Raw genomic sequence first — 16984 nt, 5'->3', positions numbered from 1 at the left:
CAGCAGACCTCACTACAGATGGTTGTGAGCCACCATGTGGTTGCCGGGAATTGAACTCAGGACCTTTGGAAGGGCAGGCAATGCTCTTAACCACTGAGCCATCTCTCCAGCCCTTTAAGATTAATTTTTAAGTCTAGAATATTAATATCTTCTTCTCCTAGACTGACAAAACTCGTTGCACACAGGACAGAATATTTATTGGTCTGTCTTCCATTAAAATCATTAATTTATGAATCTGTCATTCTGAGGAGACTGTGAGCTCCTAGAAGGTAGACACAATGACTTATTCATCTGCATTTCTCCCGCGTCTCCCATTTTATTATTTTTCACTAATAGTTATTGAATTGCATTTCACAGACTGGTTTGCAAGTATAAGATTCTTAATAATTTACAAATCTAGATTATCTTAGTTGACATTCACACATATCTTACAGAACCTGAAAATAACATTTCAAGTAACAACTCCGTCTTAAAATTCTGAAAACAAAATAGATGTCATAAATAAATAGATGCATATAAGGCTTATGATAGGTTCTTGATAACTCTGTGTAAACTCTTTGAGATCTTATTTTCTTCAAACTACTACCATACAACATGTACACTTGTATTTCACATTGTCTGTCGCCATTAAACAAAATGATGACAAAACAGTTTGGGCTAACCTTAGCCTTTGGGTCTAGCCTATCTGGTTACCAATCTCAATTTCAATACTAATGCCACTGAGGTTTAAAGGAAAGATGGATTTCAAAAAAAAAAAAAACAAAAACAAACAAGTATCTAGATTCATGGTCTAGTATTGAAGAGAACTGGCTGCTCTTCCAGAATTGAGGGTTCAGGTCCCAGTACCTCCATGCCTGCTCACAATTAGGCAATTGTACCTCCAGTACCATGAGATCTATGGGAACCAGTCATGCATGTGATATGTAGATATACATGCAGGAAAAATACACCGCCACAAATGGCTTTTATGTGAATTGCAGAGATCTAAATTGGGTCTGCATGCCTGCACAGACAGCATTTGACTCACTGTGCAACCTGCCCGTCCTTTATTTAATGCGCTCTTACAAACCATGCTGTATTCAAAGGAAAGATACTGCTGCCTGTTCATGCTGAATTAAAAGACAAACTGCATAAAGAGTGGTTCATTTTCGTTACATGGACTTCTCAACTGCTCCTACTGAATGTCCATCAGCAGAATAACAGACTGTTCTCATGACTCAGGCTAACAGTGAATGGAAGTGTGAAAATGAAGAAAAGCCACAGGACCGTGCACTAATATCCACACATATATTTGTAGCCTTCAAATATAATTGAGAGTTACAGCATGATCAAATATAAAAACCTTATCTAATTGAAAACAAAAAGATGAAAGGAACAGGATTATAATCTTGCATGTCTGATAAATATGATTTATATGAAAAATATATTTTAAGTAATTTTTATGTTAAATACATAGTCTTAAAAAGTAATACTAAAACTGATAAAAATTCAGAATCCCTAATAATATTAAAAGTATAAGTAATTGCATATATCTTTGGAAATACCTATAATATTTTGAGTAATGAATTTTTTCTTCCCCAGCTTCTCCCAGTTTCGTCCTATTTCTCTGCCCACAGCACTTCTCATACGCACACAATCATAAAAAACAGGTACAACATAATAAGCCAATACAAATACACTGGCCTTGGATTTTTAAATAAAATTATTTTCTTAGAGCATTTAAACATCCACTTGGTAGCCAACTTCCACTAACTATGAATAACAGGCCATACTTTATAAATATTAAGAGAATATTACTGAGATAGGTGGGCCAGATATAAATATCCCTCTAATTGTTATACTTAGATTAGCTGAGTACCAAAGATGTTTCCGCCCTCAGTGACAAAAAAAGCAGATGTATTCCACTTTAATTGCTACTATCACACAACCATCAAACATAAGCTAGTAAGCAACCCTCAAGCCTGGAAGATGGCTCAGCCTACAAAGGTGCCTACTATCAAGTCTGATTACCTGAGTTTGATGCCCAGGATCCAAAAGTTAAAAGGAGAAACCACTTCTTCAACCTAAAATACACCATTGCATGTGGGCATCCTCCCAACTAACTCAAAAAGGTAAAATACAATGAAAAAAGTAGCACAGATGACACCTCTCCAGGGTGCAGTTCAGCACCTCAGAGTCACACCCATTAATATTTCAGAACAGATCATCAATCAACACATCAAATGGGATAAATTTAGCATATAAATCGACTCATAATTCTGAGCTGTGTTGTACTGCCAAGTGAGATCAGATTCGGTTAATTTATTTTCATGACTTTATAATAAACTCGCAGGAGACAAATTCAACTATAAAGAAGAAAGAAGGCTCTTACCTTGGCATATGAAGCCTCGTTCTTCATACCCAGCGTTGCAGGTGCACTTCCCGATGGGGACAAGCCATTCCCCTTCTGTGCTGCAGTACATTTTGGGAGGATCCTCCTCCTTGGAATTATTGACACAAGAGCCCCTAACCTCCACCAAAGACTGGGAGTCCATGGGTACTGTGTCTGGAAACATAGCCAGATTCTTCACCGTAAACGGGCACTTTTTGAAGTACACTCTTACAGACACCAAGGCAACGCAAGCACCAACATCTTGAAAAGCCAAATAAAACCCCTTTTTGTTGACCGGCCCCACTTCTCTAATCTCAGTGTTGAGTTTCAGAATGCGGTCCCCAAGATCCATCTGGGTGAAACTTTCATCCGCTGCAATAGTGTCAATCTTTGTAAATTGATGCTCTCGGAATTTCACACTCTGGTCATCGTCAGACTCCATGTAGTATAGGTTAAAGGTCTCCTTGCAAGTCCCCAAAACCAATGGGATGCTGTTGCAGTCCCGGAGTGTGAACTTGAGCTCCACATAGATTTTCTGAGCTGAATTTCTTGGGACCCAGTTTGTCCTCAGCCAATTATTTTGGCTGTGATCCATGACATTGCACACCTGGTAAGTCCTGATGGGTGTGTAATGCTCATCAACGCCACTGATCTCTTCCCACTGAAGAATCAAAGCAAAGACAGAGAGAGAGAGAGAGGCAAAATTAGTGAGGTAAGTGTAATGATGACACACACATAACAAAAGTGTCAAGGCAAATTAACTAACAAAAACAAAAAACAGCATAAACAAGAAAAGGCTTCAATGCCACACATTATAGACATCTGTGGACAAACTCCTAACCTTCTAGTGTATGGTTATTGGTGAATTCAATGCCACAAAGCAGTTTCATAATTGAATGAATACATTTGCCTTGCACTGCAAGATTTTAGATATGCAAGAAAAGGCCACTGGGCAGGTCATTATGCACAGCCAAACACCAGAGCACAGAAACCTGGAAAGAATGGTGAATAGTGAGTCAGGTCGAAGACTTGCTGTAATTCTGTATTTTGTCTCTCTGTTTTAAAAGAAAATGACAATGAACAGTGCCTGAAATGAATTGTTTTTCTCACAACTTAAACAATATTGAAGTAAATTTTGTATGCAGTAACATTCAGAGACTTTACATGATAGCATCACCATGGAGCTTCACGCACACCATTTTTAAGGAGTCTCAGTCTTTTGGGGGGAGCCATGTTGGGGAAATGTCAACTTCTCCAAAACAAACAGTTACTATATGTGAGACAGAAACAGCCATATAGTGAATGTTATGGCTTGTCCCGCCTTAGCTCCCATATTGGACTTTTATGTGGCCAAAAAAGTTAATGTGTTGTTATTATATTAGTTAAATTTATATTATTAACTTCTTTCACTATAAAAGAAGATATTTTTAAAGTCTTAAGAGTATAAAACTGTAAAGAAGTACATTTTGTGATCATAAGAATAATTCTTGGTAAGCTTAACTCAATGCCATATTGCTTGCATTACTCCTGTTACTCCATCATGCCAGCCTCTCCAGCTTCTATTGCTGCCTATGCATCTTCTTTTTTTCATGTACAATTTTGCCCAGACCTTTCGGGAATACTAGTCCTTTACTAAGATTTTTTTTTTTTTAATTCAAAGTCTTCCAGGGTTCTCCAGTGCCTATGCAAAAACATTTAAACTCTTCAGTTTGAAATTTTAGTTTCTTCAAAAGTAATCCCAATCTACATGCTAATTTTTATAGAGTTCAAATAGAGAATAGAAACTTCTTTCCAATGAGAGCTATTTTACTGTTTTCAAGAGCCAAGGTAAATTTCCTGGTCTTTATTCCCTTGTTTATGGTGCAATTACATTGGAATATGTTTTTCTTCCTCCTTGACATTAATAACCCTATTGTTCCTAAAAACATTATACTTTAAACATCACATTTATTTGCAAGTTAATTCATCAAGTGTTTGTGGATAAATTTCGAATTTTTTCTAAAATGAAATTACTAAATTTTGAGTTATTCATATTTACAATACTGTATGTCTATTGGGGAATTAATTAAATGTAATATATGGCATGACTCATAAGAAATTATTACTAGAGGGAAGCATATTGTGCAGTGGTAGAATACTGTCAATAATATGCAAAGTTCCATATTTGGTTTGCAGATTGAAAAAATGTTAGAGAATTTTTAAATTTTGAAGATCAATCATTGCATTGGACATTATAATTGCACTCTTAAATTCCACTCCAAGAAGAAAACTGCCGGGCAGTGGTGGCGCACGCCTTTAATCCCAGCACTCAGGAGGCAGAGGCAGGCGGATCTCTGTGAGTTCGAGACCAGCCTGGTCTACAAGAGCTAGTTCCAGGACAGGCTCCAAAACCACAGAGAAACCCTGTCTCGAAAAACAAAACAAAACAAAAAGAAAACTGAAGGAGATAAAGGGGATAAAAAAAAGTCACAAAGTATCTTATTTTCATATAATATGATAGTATTAATAGGTGACTCTAAAAATTCCAGCAGAAAATCCTACAACTGATATAGTTAAAACATAGTAGTTGTTTACAAAATTCCCAAAGATCAGTAGCCTTCCTATATACAAATCACAATCTGACTCAGAAAGAAATCAGGAAACAACACTTCACAGTAACCTCTAATAATTTAAAATATCTTTGGGTAACTCTAGCCAAGAAGTGAAGGCATAGCATTGGCACAAAAACAGACAATTTGATCAGGGGTGTTAAATTGAAGACTCAGGGATGAATCTACACACCAATGGGCCTGGTTTTTGCTAAAGAAGCCAGAAACACATACCAGAAAAAAGACAGCTTCTTCAACAAATGTTGCTGGTCAAACTGAATGGCTACATGTTCAAGAATTCTAATAGGTCTATACTTATCACCCTGCACAAAACACAGCTTCCAATGGATAAAAGACCTCAACATAAAACCAGATACTTTAGACGTGAAAGAAGAGAAGGTGGGGAATAATGTTACAGGAGAAGACTTTATGAACAAAATACCATAAGCTCGGGCACTAAGATCAAATATTAGTAAATAGGAGTTCATGAATATGAAAAAGCTCTGTATGGCAAAGGACACTGTTGTTCAGACAAACAATATTCTGTAGGATGCCTACAGAATAGGAAAAAGTTTTCACCTACTACATATACATTACAGGGCTATATCCAAAATGTGTAAACAACTAAAAATAAAATGTGATGCAGATAGAAGCAGAATTCTCAAAAGGAAACTCAAATAGCTGAAACTACTTAAAGAACTTTTCAACATATTTAGTCATCTGGGACATCCCAATCAAAATCACTTTGAGATTTCATGTTACACTTCTCAGAAAGGCCAAGGTCAATAAAGCACGTGACAGCTCATCTTGGCATGGATTTGGAATCAGGGGAACACTCATCTGTTGCTGGTGGGTATGTAAGCATCCTCACCCAGGATGGGAATCAGTGTAGTAGTTCCTCAGAAAGACTGTAATATATTGATCTCAAGATCTAGCTCCCCACTCCTGGGCACACAACCAAATGACTTGACCCTACCACAAGTACAGTTACTCAGTTATGCTCACTGCAGCTCTATTCATAATAGCCTAAAATTGGAAACAACCAAGATGTCCCTGAACAGAAAAATGGACAAAGAAAATGTGATACATTGCATAATGGCATATCTTTCTTTTTACCCATTGAAAAACAATAATAAAATCGTGAAAATTGCAAGTAAACAGATGAAACTGGGAAAGATCACACTGAGTGAGGTAACCTAGACCCAGAAAGACAATTGTGACATATATTCTCTTATATGTGGATATTAGCTGTTGAGTCAATGATATCCAAGTTATAGTCTGCAGAACCACAGAGGTTGGTTATACAGTAAAGGTCTAAGAAAAGACAAATAGATCTCCCTAGGAAAGGAAAATATAATGTATAGTTATGGATGAATCTGGGGACAGCTAGAGTGGGAAAATATAGCGGAAAGGGGGAGGGAACAGGAGACGAGGAAGTGAAAATGGAAGAGAGACAACTAAAGTTAATGGCCACTTGAGGGATAATACAGAAACCTAACATAGTAGAAGATTCCTAAAGTACACACATGTATGAAGTAGATGTGAAAGAAATCATCAAATTGGGGAAAGAGAGTCCAAGTTGGCCATTTCTTATCAGCAACGTAAACTTACATTGCTGGGATTTGGTTAGCAAATTTTGTTAGCAAAAGGAGTTCCATGGAAACACACAAACAAACTAGACTGTTACCACCACTGTAGGGCATTCTCAACATAGAGAATGCGAAGATGTTGACAAAGACAACATCTACAGAAAACAGTGGAAAGGGAGAAGCTATGCTGGTGTTTATTCTTTACCTCTATACCCCAGTGTCTTTGGTGCAGGAAGGTACTCTGTATGCTACCAAAGAAGAAACAAAGACATCAATCCAGCCACAAACCCTTTGATCTACCAACAAAGAGCAAAAAAACAAAAAAAACAAGCAAAACAAAATGATGATTCTATACTCATATATCAGTGCCTTGCTCAGTCACAATCAGAGAAGTGGGAACAAATACAGAGCCCCACAGTCAGACGTTATACAGAGAGTGAGAGACCTTGGAAAACTCCTACCTAAATGGGATATCTCCATCGAGTGTCTCCCCCTTCAGGTCTCATGGAATCACAGTGATGAGGAGGAAAAATAGTTTAAAATAATGGATTTAAAATAATGGAAGATAATAGAGGATACCAAGAGGAGAAAACCCTCTGAATTAGCTGATGTTCACAGGGACTCACAGACACTGGGGCAGCATGTACAAGGCCTGCACGGGTGTACACCGCATAACTTCTTAGGGTTGAAAGGGGAAGTGGACACATGCCCGCATCCCTAACTCAGAAGCTATCTCCAATTGATATGCACCTTCAAACGAAACTTTAGTTTTCTCCAAGAGAATCTCACTGGGGGGAAAAATTCCTTTGAAAGGTCAGTCTCATGGGCCACTCATAGATGGCCAATAAAAAATGAATTAAGTTGCATCTTCAGAGAACCTATGTCTCATAATTCATGTCAAAGCTTATCTTTCTAAAAATGTCTTCTTATTTTTATATTCTCATTTTTAATTTTTATTTTCTACACACACACACACACACACACACACACACACACACACACACATTTCTTCTTTCTTTTTACCCTACAGGCTCTTTGCATTCGTGATATGGTTTCTAGTTTAGTGTGTTATGATTTCCTGAGTGTGTGAGGAAGTGAGGCTCTCTTTCTTCTGCCTTCTCTTGAGCTCTTTTTCTTCTATTTGCTTTGTCCAAGTCCAATGTGTTATTTTTTATTTTATCTTATTATATTTTATGATTGATCATTAGAAGCCTGTTTGCTTTCTAATGAGAGACAGAAAGGAGATTGGTCTGGATGGGAGGGGAGGTGGGCAGGAACTGGGCAGAATAGAGAGAGGGAATACTCAAGTCAGGATATATTTGTGTGAAAAATATTGATTTTCAATAAAAAGGGGGAAAGGAAATACAGGATTTAAAAAAAATTTAAGTCTTACTGGAGAAATCTAAACCATTTTCCTCATTACATATGTGGATTATTTTGGTATCTTTTCTGAAGAAACTCATGTAAGAGGTGTCTCAATTCTAAGGCATTTATGGTAAGGTATGTTACTTTATAGTAAAGTCAAAGTCAAGACAAAATGTTTAATTTTAGAAGATTAAGGGGCTATGTTTGGTGTTCAAAAATTTCCATTGTTAAATACCAATGTTTTGTGGTAGTGCTAAAGATTAGACTGTGAGGCGAGTTTGGATGTATTCTTGGTCTTTACAGTTAGATCATGACATTGGAATTAGAAATTAGAAAACTAAAGATCAATAGGCTTCATATTTTTAAATCAAACTTTACTCATAAGAATAGATGAGTATTTACTTTGATCAATGAATCCTTTGCAAATTTCTTTGCTATAAGCCATATTCAGCTAACCATTAAGCAGCACATTCTATAGAGATTTTCATAATTTGATGTAAAATATGATTTTAATTAAGGAATTCTCATTGTAGTTTAATTTGGCAAGCTATCACAAGTCCTTGAATACAGAGTTATGAATTGCATGAAGATAATGCAAACAACACCAGCATGCTTTTCACCGAGAAAGTCGCAGGGACCAATTACCACTTCATTAATTTGTAATGAAGACCTAATTGCCTGAAAGTGATGGTGGACTGCCATCTCCAACCGTTTACAGCACCAGATTCTCTAACTCTGGCAATTGCTAAAGACAAGTAACAGCAGAAATATCACCTCTAAAGTAACATTTTTTTCTTAACATCACAATGCCAAGACCGTTAGCTAAATTCTTCTTGCAAGTGCATGTTTGTTAATGAAAAGATACACAGGCTTGTCAAATCTCTTTCCTCTCATAACTAATCTACACATTCATAAATTCCTACAAATACTATATCATATAACAACTGTTTTAAGGAAAACATGGAGAAAGGACAAGGTGGTACATAGAATTTGGGAATAATAAGCATATTTCTCTTCCTTGCCTTCTGCAGAAAAGGGTAAGAAAAAGTTATAACATTTACTTAAATTCTCTAAATCATCAATTCTGATATTTAGCCTGCTTTCCAGATCCATATGTAAAATCTGTATTTTTTGGTCAAAAGCTCAGATTGACTTCTTTATTTTTCATGGTCCAGATTACTATAACCCAGTAAACACAGGTATCAGGTTGCTTGTCCTTGAAGGAATTATTCTGCAACTTCTTTCTAGGGGATTTCATTAATATTTTCTAGAAAACAAAGTTCCTATTTCATTAGATCCAAACATGTACTTTTTAAGAAAAACACTTTTAATAATTGTCATTTAACCTAAAACAGGTTTTCCCATATACCTCAATTATATTAATTAAAAATTTGTTTTATGGTTCAAACTAAAACCTCTCGTGGAGAACCTTTTTAATGAGCTGAGAACAGGGAGTAAGGGTAATAAAAGCAGAAATATATGTTATCTAAATTGGGAAATATTCAATTATTTAGTACATACATAAGCAACGATGTTGGAGGACATAAATAAAATGAGAAAATAACTTCATAATTTATCTCTAAGAAAATAAAACTGGGTTTTCATGAATTTGAAGATGACAAAAATAAAAATGACACTAGTGGGATTATTCTGGTTTGAATTACTTGTAGATTCCATTGGTTCAGAGGAATCCATAAATCTACACTTTGTTAATATGCTAATGATTGATCAGGCTATCAAGTGGTTTTGTGTTCTTCTTTCCTCGACTCATGCCTCTCAGACATCCAGTTCTTCCCTTTGTACAGCTATATCCACTATACCCAGCAAAAACCTCAACGTTTGTCCTGTATATGTTTGAGTACTCTCTATGAAGCAGCATTTAACGTTGCATCCTACCCTACATGAAGGATGTCACTGTTAAGCTCATCACAGAGATATGCTGGAAAACCTCACTGCTATTTCTACTTCAAAAGTATGCACACATGAATGAGCATACATGCAGCGATACATTTCTAATAGCTTAGTATAAAAGTTCAAGTGGTTTAAGAATTAAGATAAATGAATAGAATTATAAAAATAGGCTTTTTTGATTATATGATGAATGGATCAATGCAAAAGAAAATGGGAAATCAGCACTGAAGTCAAAGAGTCGAGGAGAGAAATATCACAAAGATCATGGCTGCGAAGGTACAACTGGGAATCTTTTTATAAGTTCTGTGTATACATCTCCAATCCACTTTGACCTCTAGACAATTGATTGTGATATTATAACAATCTCACTGGATATAGGGAACACAGCAGCCTCCTTCAGATAAGACATATTGGAAAGAGAAGAAAAGCCTATTAGAAGGTAGAAAGATTAGGCGTTACTGATGAGGAAAGTCGGCAAAAGGTTTCAGAGTGAACACATCGTCAGGAAGGAGTGACAGACGGTCTCTGTTTAGGAGTCTCAGGATATAGAGCAGGTCGTGGTGATATCTGAAGTTATAACAGGATGTTGTTAAAGACACCAGGTCCCCAGAAAGCTGATTGGATGGGATCTTTAGGTTCCCTATGAGCACCTGTCATGGGTTCTGTTTCTGTGTTATACAGCATGTCTAAGATGGACTCACAGATGCATCTGTTTTTCTTCTCTGTTATTTAGTTTCATAAAATGCTGACACTGACGTAAGAACTATAGAAGGCTCAGTTCCACCAAACCTCTGTCGGCAACTTCAGATCTCTCTTCCCAGATAGGACTAAGCGGAACATGTGGTGTGTTCAGAACTGTCATCATTCCCTCAGTCTTATCTCTAAATATGGTCTATCTAATTTGCTTGTTTCACTTATTGATTCTAGCCAATTGTGACACAGTCAGCTTCTAAAACACTATTGCTTGGTGAGTCCTTCCCCACCTGTTCTTATTTTGTTCTGATAGGCCAAGACCTAGCAGAGTGTACCAAATATTTAAGAACCAATGAATTCTCTTTGTCATTTGGCCTTCAGAAATTCAATTTCCCAGTGACACATCAGAGTATTTTCCAATATGAGCTTCCATAACTTCTGGGTCACATTGAAACTAACATGTGATGTTTAGCTTTTGGCTAAACATATACTCCAAATTCATTTCGTACTCCAAATTCCCTAAGACACAAACATGCCTTATACAGAGGCCCACCTTTATAACTTTTTCTACCTCAACAAGGAGTTGTAAGATGTTATTACAACAAACTGAGTAAATCTATTCATAAGCCTGTATTTCTGACTGGTGTAAATATGAACCATACATTAACAAAAATATGTCAACAGCACATAGAAAGTGAATGGACTACGTCCTCCAACATATTTACTCTGTTATAAATGAAATAAAACTGTTATATATAAGCTTTTATAGTGTGCTATAGGTTGTTATACTGGTGATTTTTAGAACATCTTGTTAATAGAGATTACAATCAACTTTGGGTGCATGAATTAAATATTCCTGTGAATAAATCCTGGGTTAGAAATCTTTGAGTATTAAAAAAAAATGTGATTTGTTTTTTTACTGCCATTGCTGTTCTCCAGAATTTGATGAAGCAGAGCTGACATACATGGTCAATGAAGGTACACTTGCTATTATTTGAGGATTATTGATGAGAATAAAGCATCAGGAAAGCATTTTTTAAAAAAGTGGCAACTAGCACTTCCACAATGCCAGTATAAGGTGTACACAGAAGAGAGATGACATAACCATGCATTGATTAAGAGTAAAATCCCTTTAAAAAGCTAGGTTCCAGTATTGGAGGAAAATGATGTTGTGGAATAATCTTTTGTACACAGTAAATATGTATCATTCTGATTAATATAATAATTTAAGTGGCCAATACCTAAGTAGGAGGGACAGGTAGGACTTCTGGATAGAGAGAGCTCTGAGAGGAAGAAAGTTGAGGTCTCTAGTCAGATGGAGAGAAAGCAGAATAGACATTTCAGATTAAAGGTACCAAGCCATGTAAAGAATATAGATTAAAAGATATGAGGTGATTGAAGTCATAACAAGTAGTTAAGAGAAAGGTTAAGCTAAGGCCAAGCTCTCATAATTACTAAGAAGTCTCTGTGTGGTTATTTTGGAGGTTCAGGAGGGACAGAGAAAGGCTGGTTACAGTCACCAGCATTTAGAACAGGGCGCCTGGGGTCACTAGAAAGTCTGAATTGGCCTGTATACTTCATTGGCATCTCGGAGAAAGCTCTAAAGAGAGGTACATGGTGAGATCTGAACTAGGAGTTGGTACTTCAGAGCAAAGCAGGAGGAGAGATTCGAGGGAGTACTGCAAATGTCTAGAGGGCTTCAGCATCACCTCTGCTGAGTCAGTGCTCACTCACTGCTTCCCAAAATAGTGTGAAGGACTGCGCCAATGCGTGCTATGGTGCTGAGTTTACCACCTCTTATTAAAGCAAGGTTCAGGAAGGCTCTTCATAACAAGAGATGTGGATCAGGACAAAACAAAGTGTTGGCATACAAACAAGTGCAAACACTTTCTCATGAGACACGATGTGTCCTTTTAGGAAACGTTAACCCATATTGATTAGCCACAGTGCGACAAGCACTACACTGACTTGCAGCCGTGAAGGAGACAGAATATCTGTCACTAAGGAACCAGTTTCATCCACATGTATGTGCAACTATTAAATATAATGTCTACACAGAAATTTAAATCTTATTATGTGTGTGGGTGTGGGGTCTCTGTGGTATTGTAAATGAGCACATTCTCACACGTGGGAGCCATAGGGGGAAGCTGGATGTCCTCCTTTCTCACCTGTGGGCTTCCTCCCTTGAGAGGGAGGTTTCTTGCCAATCTGGAGATGTGCTGCCACCACATTGATTTTTCTATCTCCACCCCCACAGAGCTGATTTCTAGATGGTCTCTAATTTGGATCAATTCACATTCTGAAGCATCGGTGCCAAAAGCTAAGTTAACTACTCCATAGAGATTAACTAAAATTAAATGGCATATGATGTGTCAAGTGCCAAACATATTGCAATTAACAAAGCACAGAAATGTGCATTTGGTTACATAAGGCATTGGATTAAAAGCACCGGTACTTAAGTTCTATCAGATACTGTCCTTAACTGACTGAGTATCAGGCCTACGACAAGTTTATTTTAGAAGGAACAAAGTGAAAAAGACATTTTCTAGAAACTGCGTGTCAACAAATTTATGATTCAGAGTTTTAGGATTGTTGACATGAATTTTACAAGACGAATTTGAAGGTGCAGAACATAATGTTAGAGAAAAATAGAACACATTTTAAGCTATGGAAAAAAACCTTAAAGGCAGGGTAACATAAGGGAATTCCTGACCAGAGCAATTGATATTCAAGAAATGTAAGAAAAAGTCTAGAGAGATAGCTCAGAGGTTAAGAGCACTTGTTCTTGTAGAGGACATCGGTTGAGTTCCCAGGATCCACATGCTGGTTCTCAACCACCTCATACCACAATTTCGGAGGATTCAATGCTCTTTCACCCAGTGTAGACACTGAAGGCACATGATGCATCAGCACTCATGAAGGCAAATACCTATATACATAAAAATGAAATGTACAATAAAGTATAAGATCTACCTACAGCTTTCATAACTAAATGGAATAAAACTAAATACTTTCAACTACATCTGTTACTTGAATTTAATTTTTTATGAATGTCAATATGAAAGAAAGAATAAAAAATTTGTCAGTGTTAAGGCTTGATGTACTCAAGGAAATATTTCTATCTTCAATATAAAGCTATAAGTAAAAAGTTTTCTATTTTTCAAAACTATACCAGAAAAGATGTAAGGTCAATTACATTGGGTGATGAATCATCACCTAGTCTATAAAAACTGAAAAAAAGAAAAACAACATAATGTAGGCATTCATCAGAGACTTTCTCCACCTTTATTTTCATGTATTGCTAAATGGTTCTACTTTCTCTAGAATAAATTTCCCCTAAATATTAGGGAACAGGACAATGAGGCTATCATGTTTCCAACCCTTAGAAGAATGTTCAAGGTGAAATTGTCCAATAAAAAGGTAATTTTAGACTTGAGTGTAACTGTTTGAAAATGATGGGAGAAAATTCCATGCACATGGGCTTAACGTGTCTAGACTGAAAACTGCTAAGATCGGCATTTACAGAATTATTACAAATGGCCAAAGACTTAGAAATTAATGCAGAGCAGTGACAGCAGCCCACTGCACATCAGCTGTGAGACCCATGTAATTTCCTGCTCTGATAATAGGTCACAGCCGTCGCAATCCTTAGCAATTTGCAATATACCTGTACAGCCCTCACAGCAACGGAAATGAAATTAACTCGTGTGACATGGATCCTGCTCTGAGTTTTATGGACCTTCTGATAGGAAGTTTACAATTTAACCAAGTATGTGTTACTCTTCAGAACACGCCTCTGGTCTCTGCAATCGAAGCTGCTTTTCAATGAGAAGCTAAAAGTGCAGACACCTCAGTGAGTGATACCTCCACAGGACTGTAGCAGGCAGGCTGCACGCAAACACTCTCAGTCTTCTGACCTTAAATACCATATGGATTCCAGACTTACAGGCTTAAGTTCTGAAGATAAACAGGCCAGGTTTGAAACTGAGTTTTAATGATTGAAATATTTAATAAGCATTGGTTTTATTTATGCATCAGCAGCATGGAAAATACTATGGTAAAACTTTTGGACATAGCCTGGCACTGTGCAAATCTGTGCATTTAAAATTATTTTAACTGTGTTATCCAGGGCCAGCAGTAAGCATGCTACATCTTTTATTCTGCTAAAGCTGAGTTAGTCCACATGACATCTCTTAAAATAAAAACAATACACTGATTGATTTTCTCCTAAGAAGAATGCATTTTTAATTTAAACTTTCAGCAGTTCATTTTTAAAGCTTATCTAGGGTTTCTTTAATTTTACTTAAGGGCACTACAACTCATGACAAGCATGAGCTGTCTTACTCTCTTAAAATTCAGTGAGCATAATTCAAAGTAAAAGTTAAGGGAATCTTTTGTTGCTTAGCATTTTATTATAAATGAGCCTGTCACCATGTCTTTACAAACAGTTTGCACTACTTCTATGCATAGTAAAACCATTGCCGCACTGGTCCACACTGTACCAAGCTCCATAGCACCACACTGTTGTTAGACACTTATTTTACTGTCACAGCTTTCTTTAAAAAAAAATGAAGAAAGAATGAGTGCTCAATATAGCATGCTGAAGGGTAGATTCTATACTTTAGTAAAACTGAAAGTAAATGTTAATTGTCTTTTAATTTTATACTGGCTAGTGTGTTAACTCTAGTTATCTTGTGCCTAACATGGAGATGATAATAGTGCACATTTTACAGGAATTCTTTATCTTAAAATAAGAGAGTGAGAGTAAGGATTTACACAGTAATCATCTGCTAGCTAAGCAAACAGTTATTCTGTATTTGTATTCTACTAAACTAATAATATTTACATCGTGATCATACATGGACTGAGCACATGCTTATTAATTACGTTCATTTTACCAATCTTGAAGTATGTGCTTCTATGCTGTATATAATCATATACAGTGGTCATATGTTGACTAAGGAAAGCAGCTACTTATTAGGTACCTCAATTCTCTCAAATTTTCTGATACTACCATTATGACAAAGATGAAAAAATAGATTTTGGATTTTTAACTTATAAATGTAGGTGTTAGTCACTATTCAACAGAAAGCTTCTGTAGGTCAGAATGTCTGCTATGGCCTGGAAACTTCCAACAATTACAAATCAGTACTATTCTCAGGGAATCAATATTCAACCTGAGGAAAATGATTAACAAACAACAACAACTACACACACATACACGCACACACCTATACAAACTTCATATACATATGTTTTAAAAGATAGATATAGCAGTATTAAAAAACAAAAACAAGAATACAAATATAGAAGGAAACAGAAAAGAGTTTAATAGAAGTTCGCATACAGTAAGCAATATATGTATTCATTTTTGAAGATACTTGAATAAAATGAGATCCTAGGCTAAAGATACGCTCTTGAATAAAACACCCTAGAGTGAAAGAACAAAGAGTCTCTGGACTAAGAAATAGGAGAATGCCTGGTAAGCAAAAGAACTGCAAAGGGTCGGTGTGGGTGAGGGTGAGCACAGGTAACAATATAGAAGTTCTAGAGGAGAAACGGATGTCTCTGCAGATGAGGAAATCATTTGAGTCCATATACAAGAATTTGAAATATGTTTCACAATGAAATTCAGTAAAGATTTGGGACAGAGGAATAGTTGTGAGTCATGGTACAGGGTGGTCATGAACTGGCTGCTATGTGGGGTAAGAGGAAGAAACGTGCCAAACACGAACTTTCAGAGAGTGAGGCAGAAAGTGTCAGCATCGGTGGGAATGGGAAGACCAGATCAGATTCCAAAAGTTACCTGAGCACAGGATCTGATGAGAAGTGAGTGTGAGACACTAGAAGGAGGGTAAGTGTGATTAACAACATCAGAGAGGAGCTTGGGAATCTGACTTACATCATTAGAAACCGGCTTCCATTGGTGTCAGAACCAAATAAAAAGAATACATCCCCATTCTCTCAGTGTGTGGGTACACCCCTCGCGGTCCTGAGTTCCTTGCTCGTGCTCTCTCTCCTTCTGCTCCTGATTTGGACCTTGAGAGAGCTGAACAGAGAATTCTCAACAGAAGAAGTTCAAATGGCCAAAAGACACTTAAGGTCATGCTCGACTTCCTTAGTGATCAGAGAAATGAAAATCAAGACAACTTTGAGATATAATCATACGCCTGTCAGAATGGCTAAAATCAAAAACACCAATGATAGCCTTTGCTGGAGAGGTTGTGGAGGAAGGGGTACCCTAATCCATTGGTGGTGGGAATGCAAACTTGTGCAACCACTTTGGAAAGCAGTGTGGCGGTTTCTTAGGAAATTCGCGATCAACCTACCCCTGGACCCAGCAATACCACTCTTGGGAATATACCCAAGAGGTACCCTATCATATGACAAAAGCATTTGTTCAACTATGTTCATAGCAGCATTATTTGTAATAGCCAGAACCTGGAAACAACCTAGATGTCCTTCAA

General features: G+C 36.9%; 1 protein-coding gene across 2 annotated transcripts in view; it reads right to left on the bottom strand.

Moving 5' to 3' along the window:
- The window catches only part of Epha3 (EPH receptor A3), a 303692-nt gene that overhangs the window by 214629 nt on the left and 72079 nt on the right, over nucleotides 1-16984 (bottom strand). For both annotated transcript variants that reach the window (XM_005345246.2, XM_026788576.1), the window contains exon 3: nucleotides 2372-3032. In XM_005345246.2, coding sequence (XP_005345303.1) covers nucleotides 2372-3032 — 661 coding nt within the window. The remainder of the gene's footprint in view (nucleotides 1-2371; nucleotides 3033-16984) is intronic.

Source organism: Microtus ochrogaster, chromosome 2, assembly GCF_000317375.1.
Source record: "Microtus ochrogaster isolate Prairie Vole_2 chromosome 2, MicOch1.0, whole genome shotgun sequence".
Taxonomy (NCBI): Eukaryota; Metazoa; Chordata; class Mammalia; order Rodentia; family Cricetidae; genus Microtus; species Microtus ochrogaster.
The sequence above is the reverse complement of the archived record's forward strand: the minus strand, read 5'-3'. Positions and strand labels throughout refer to the sequence as shown.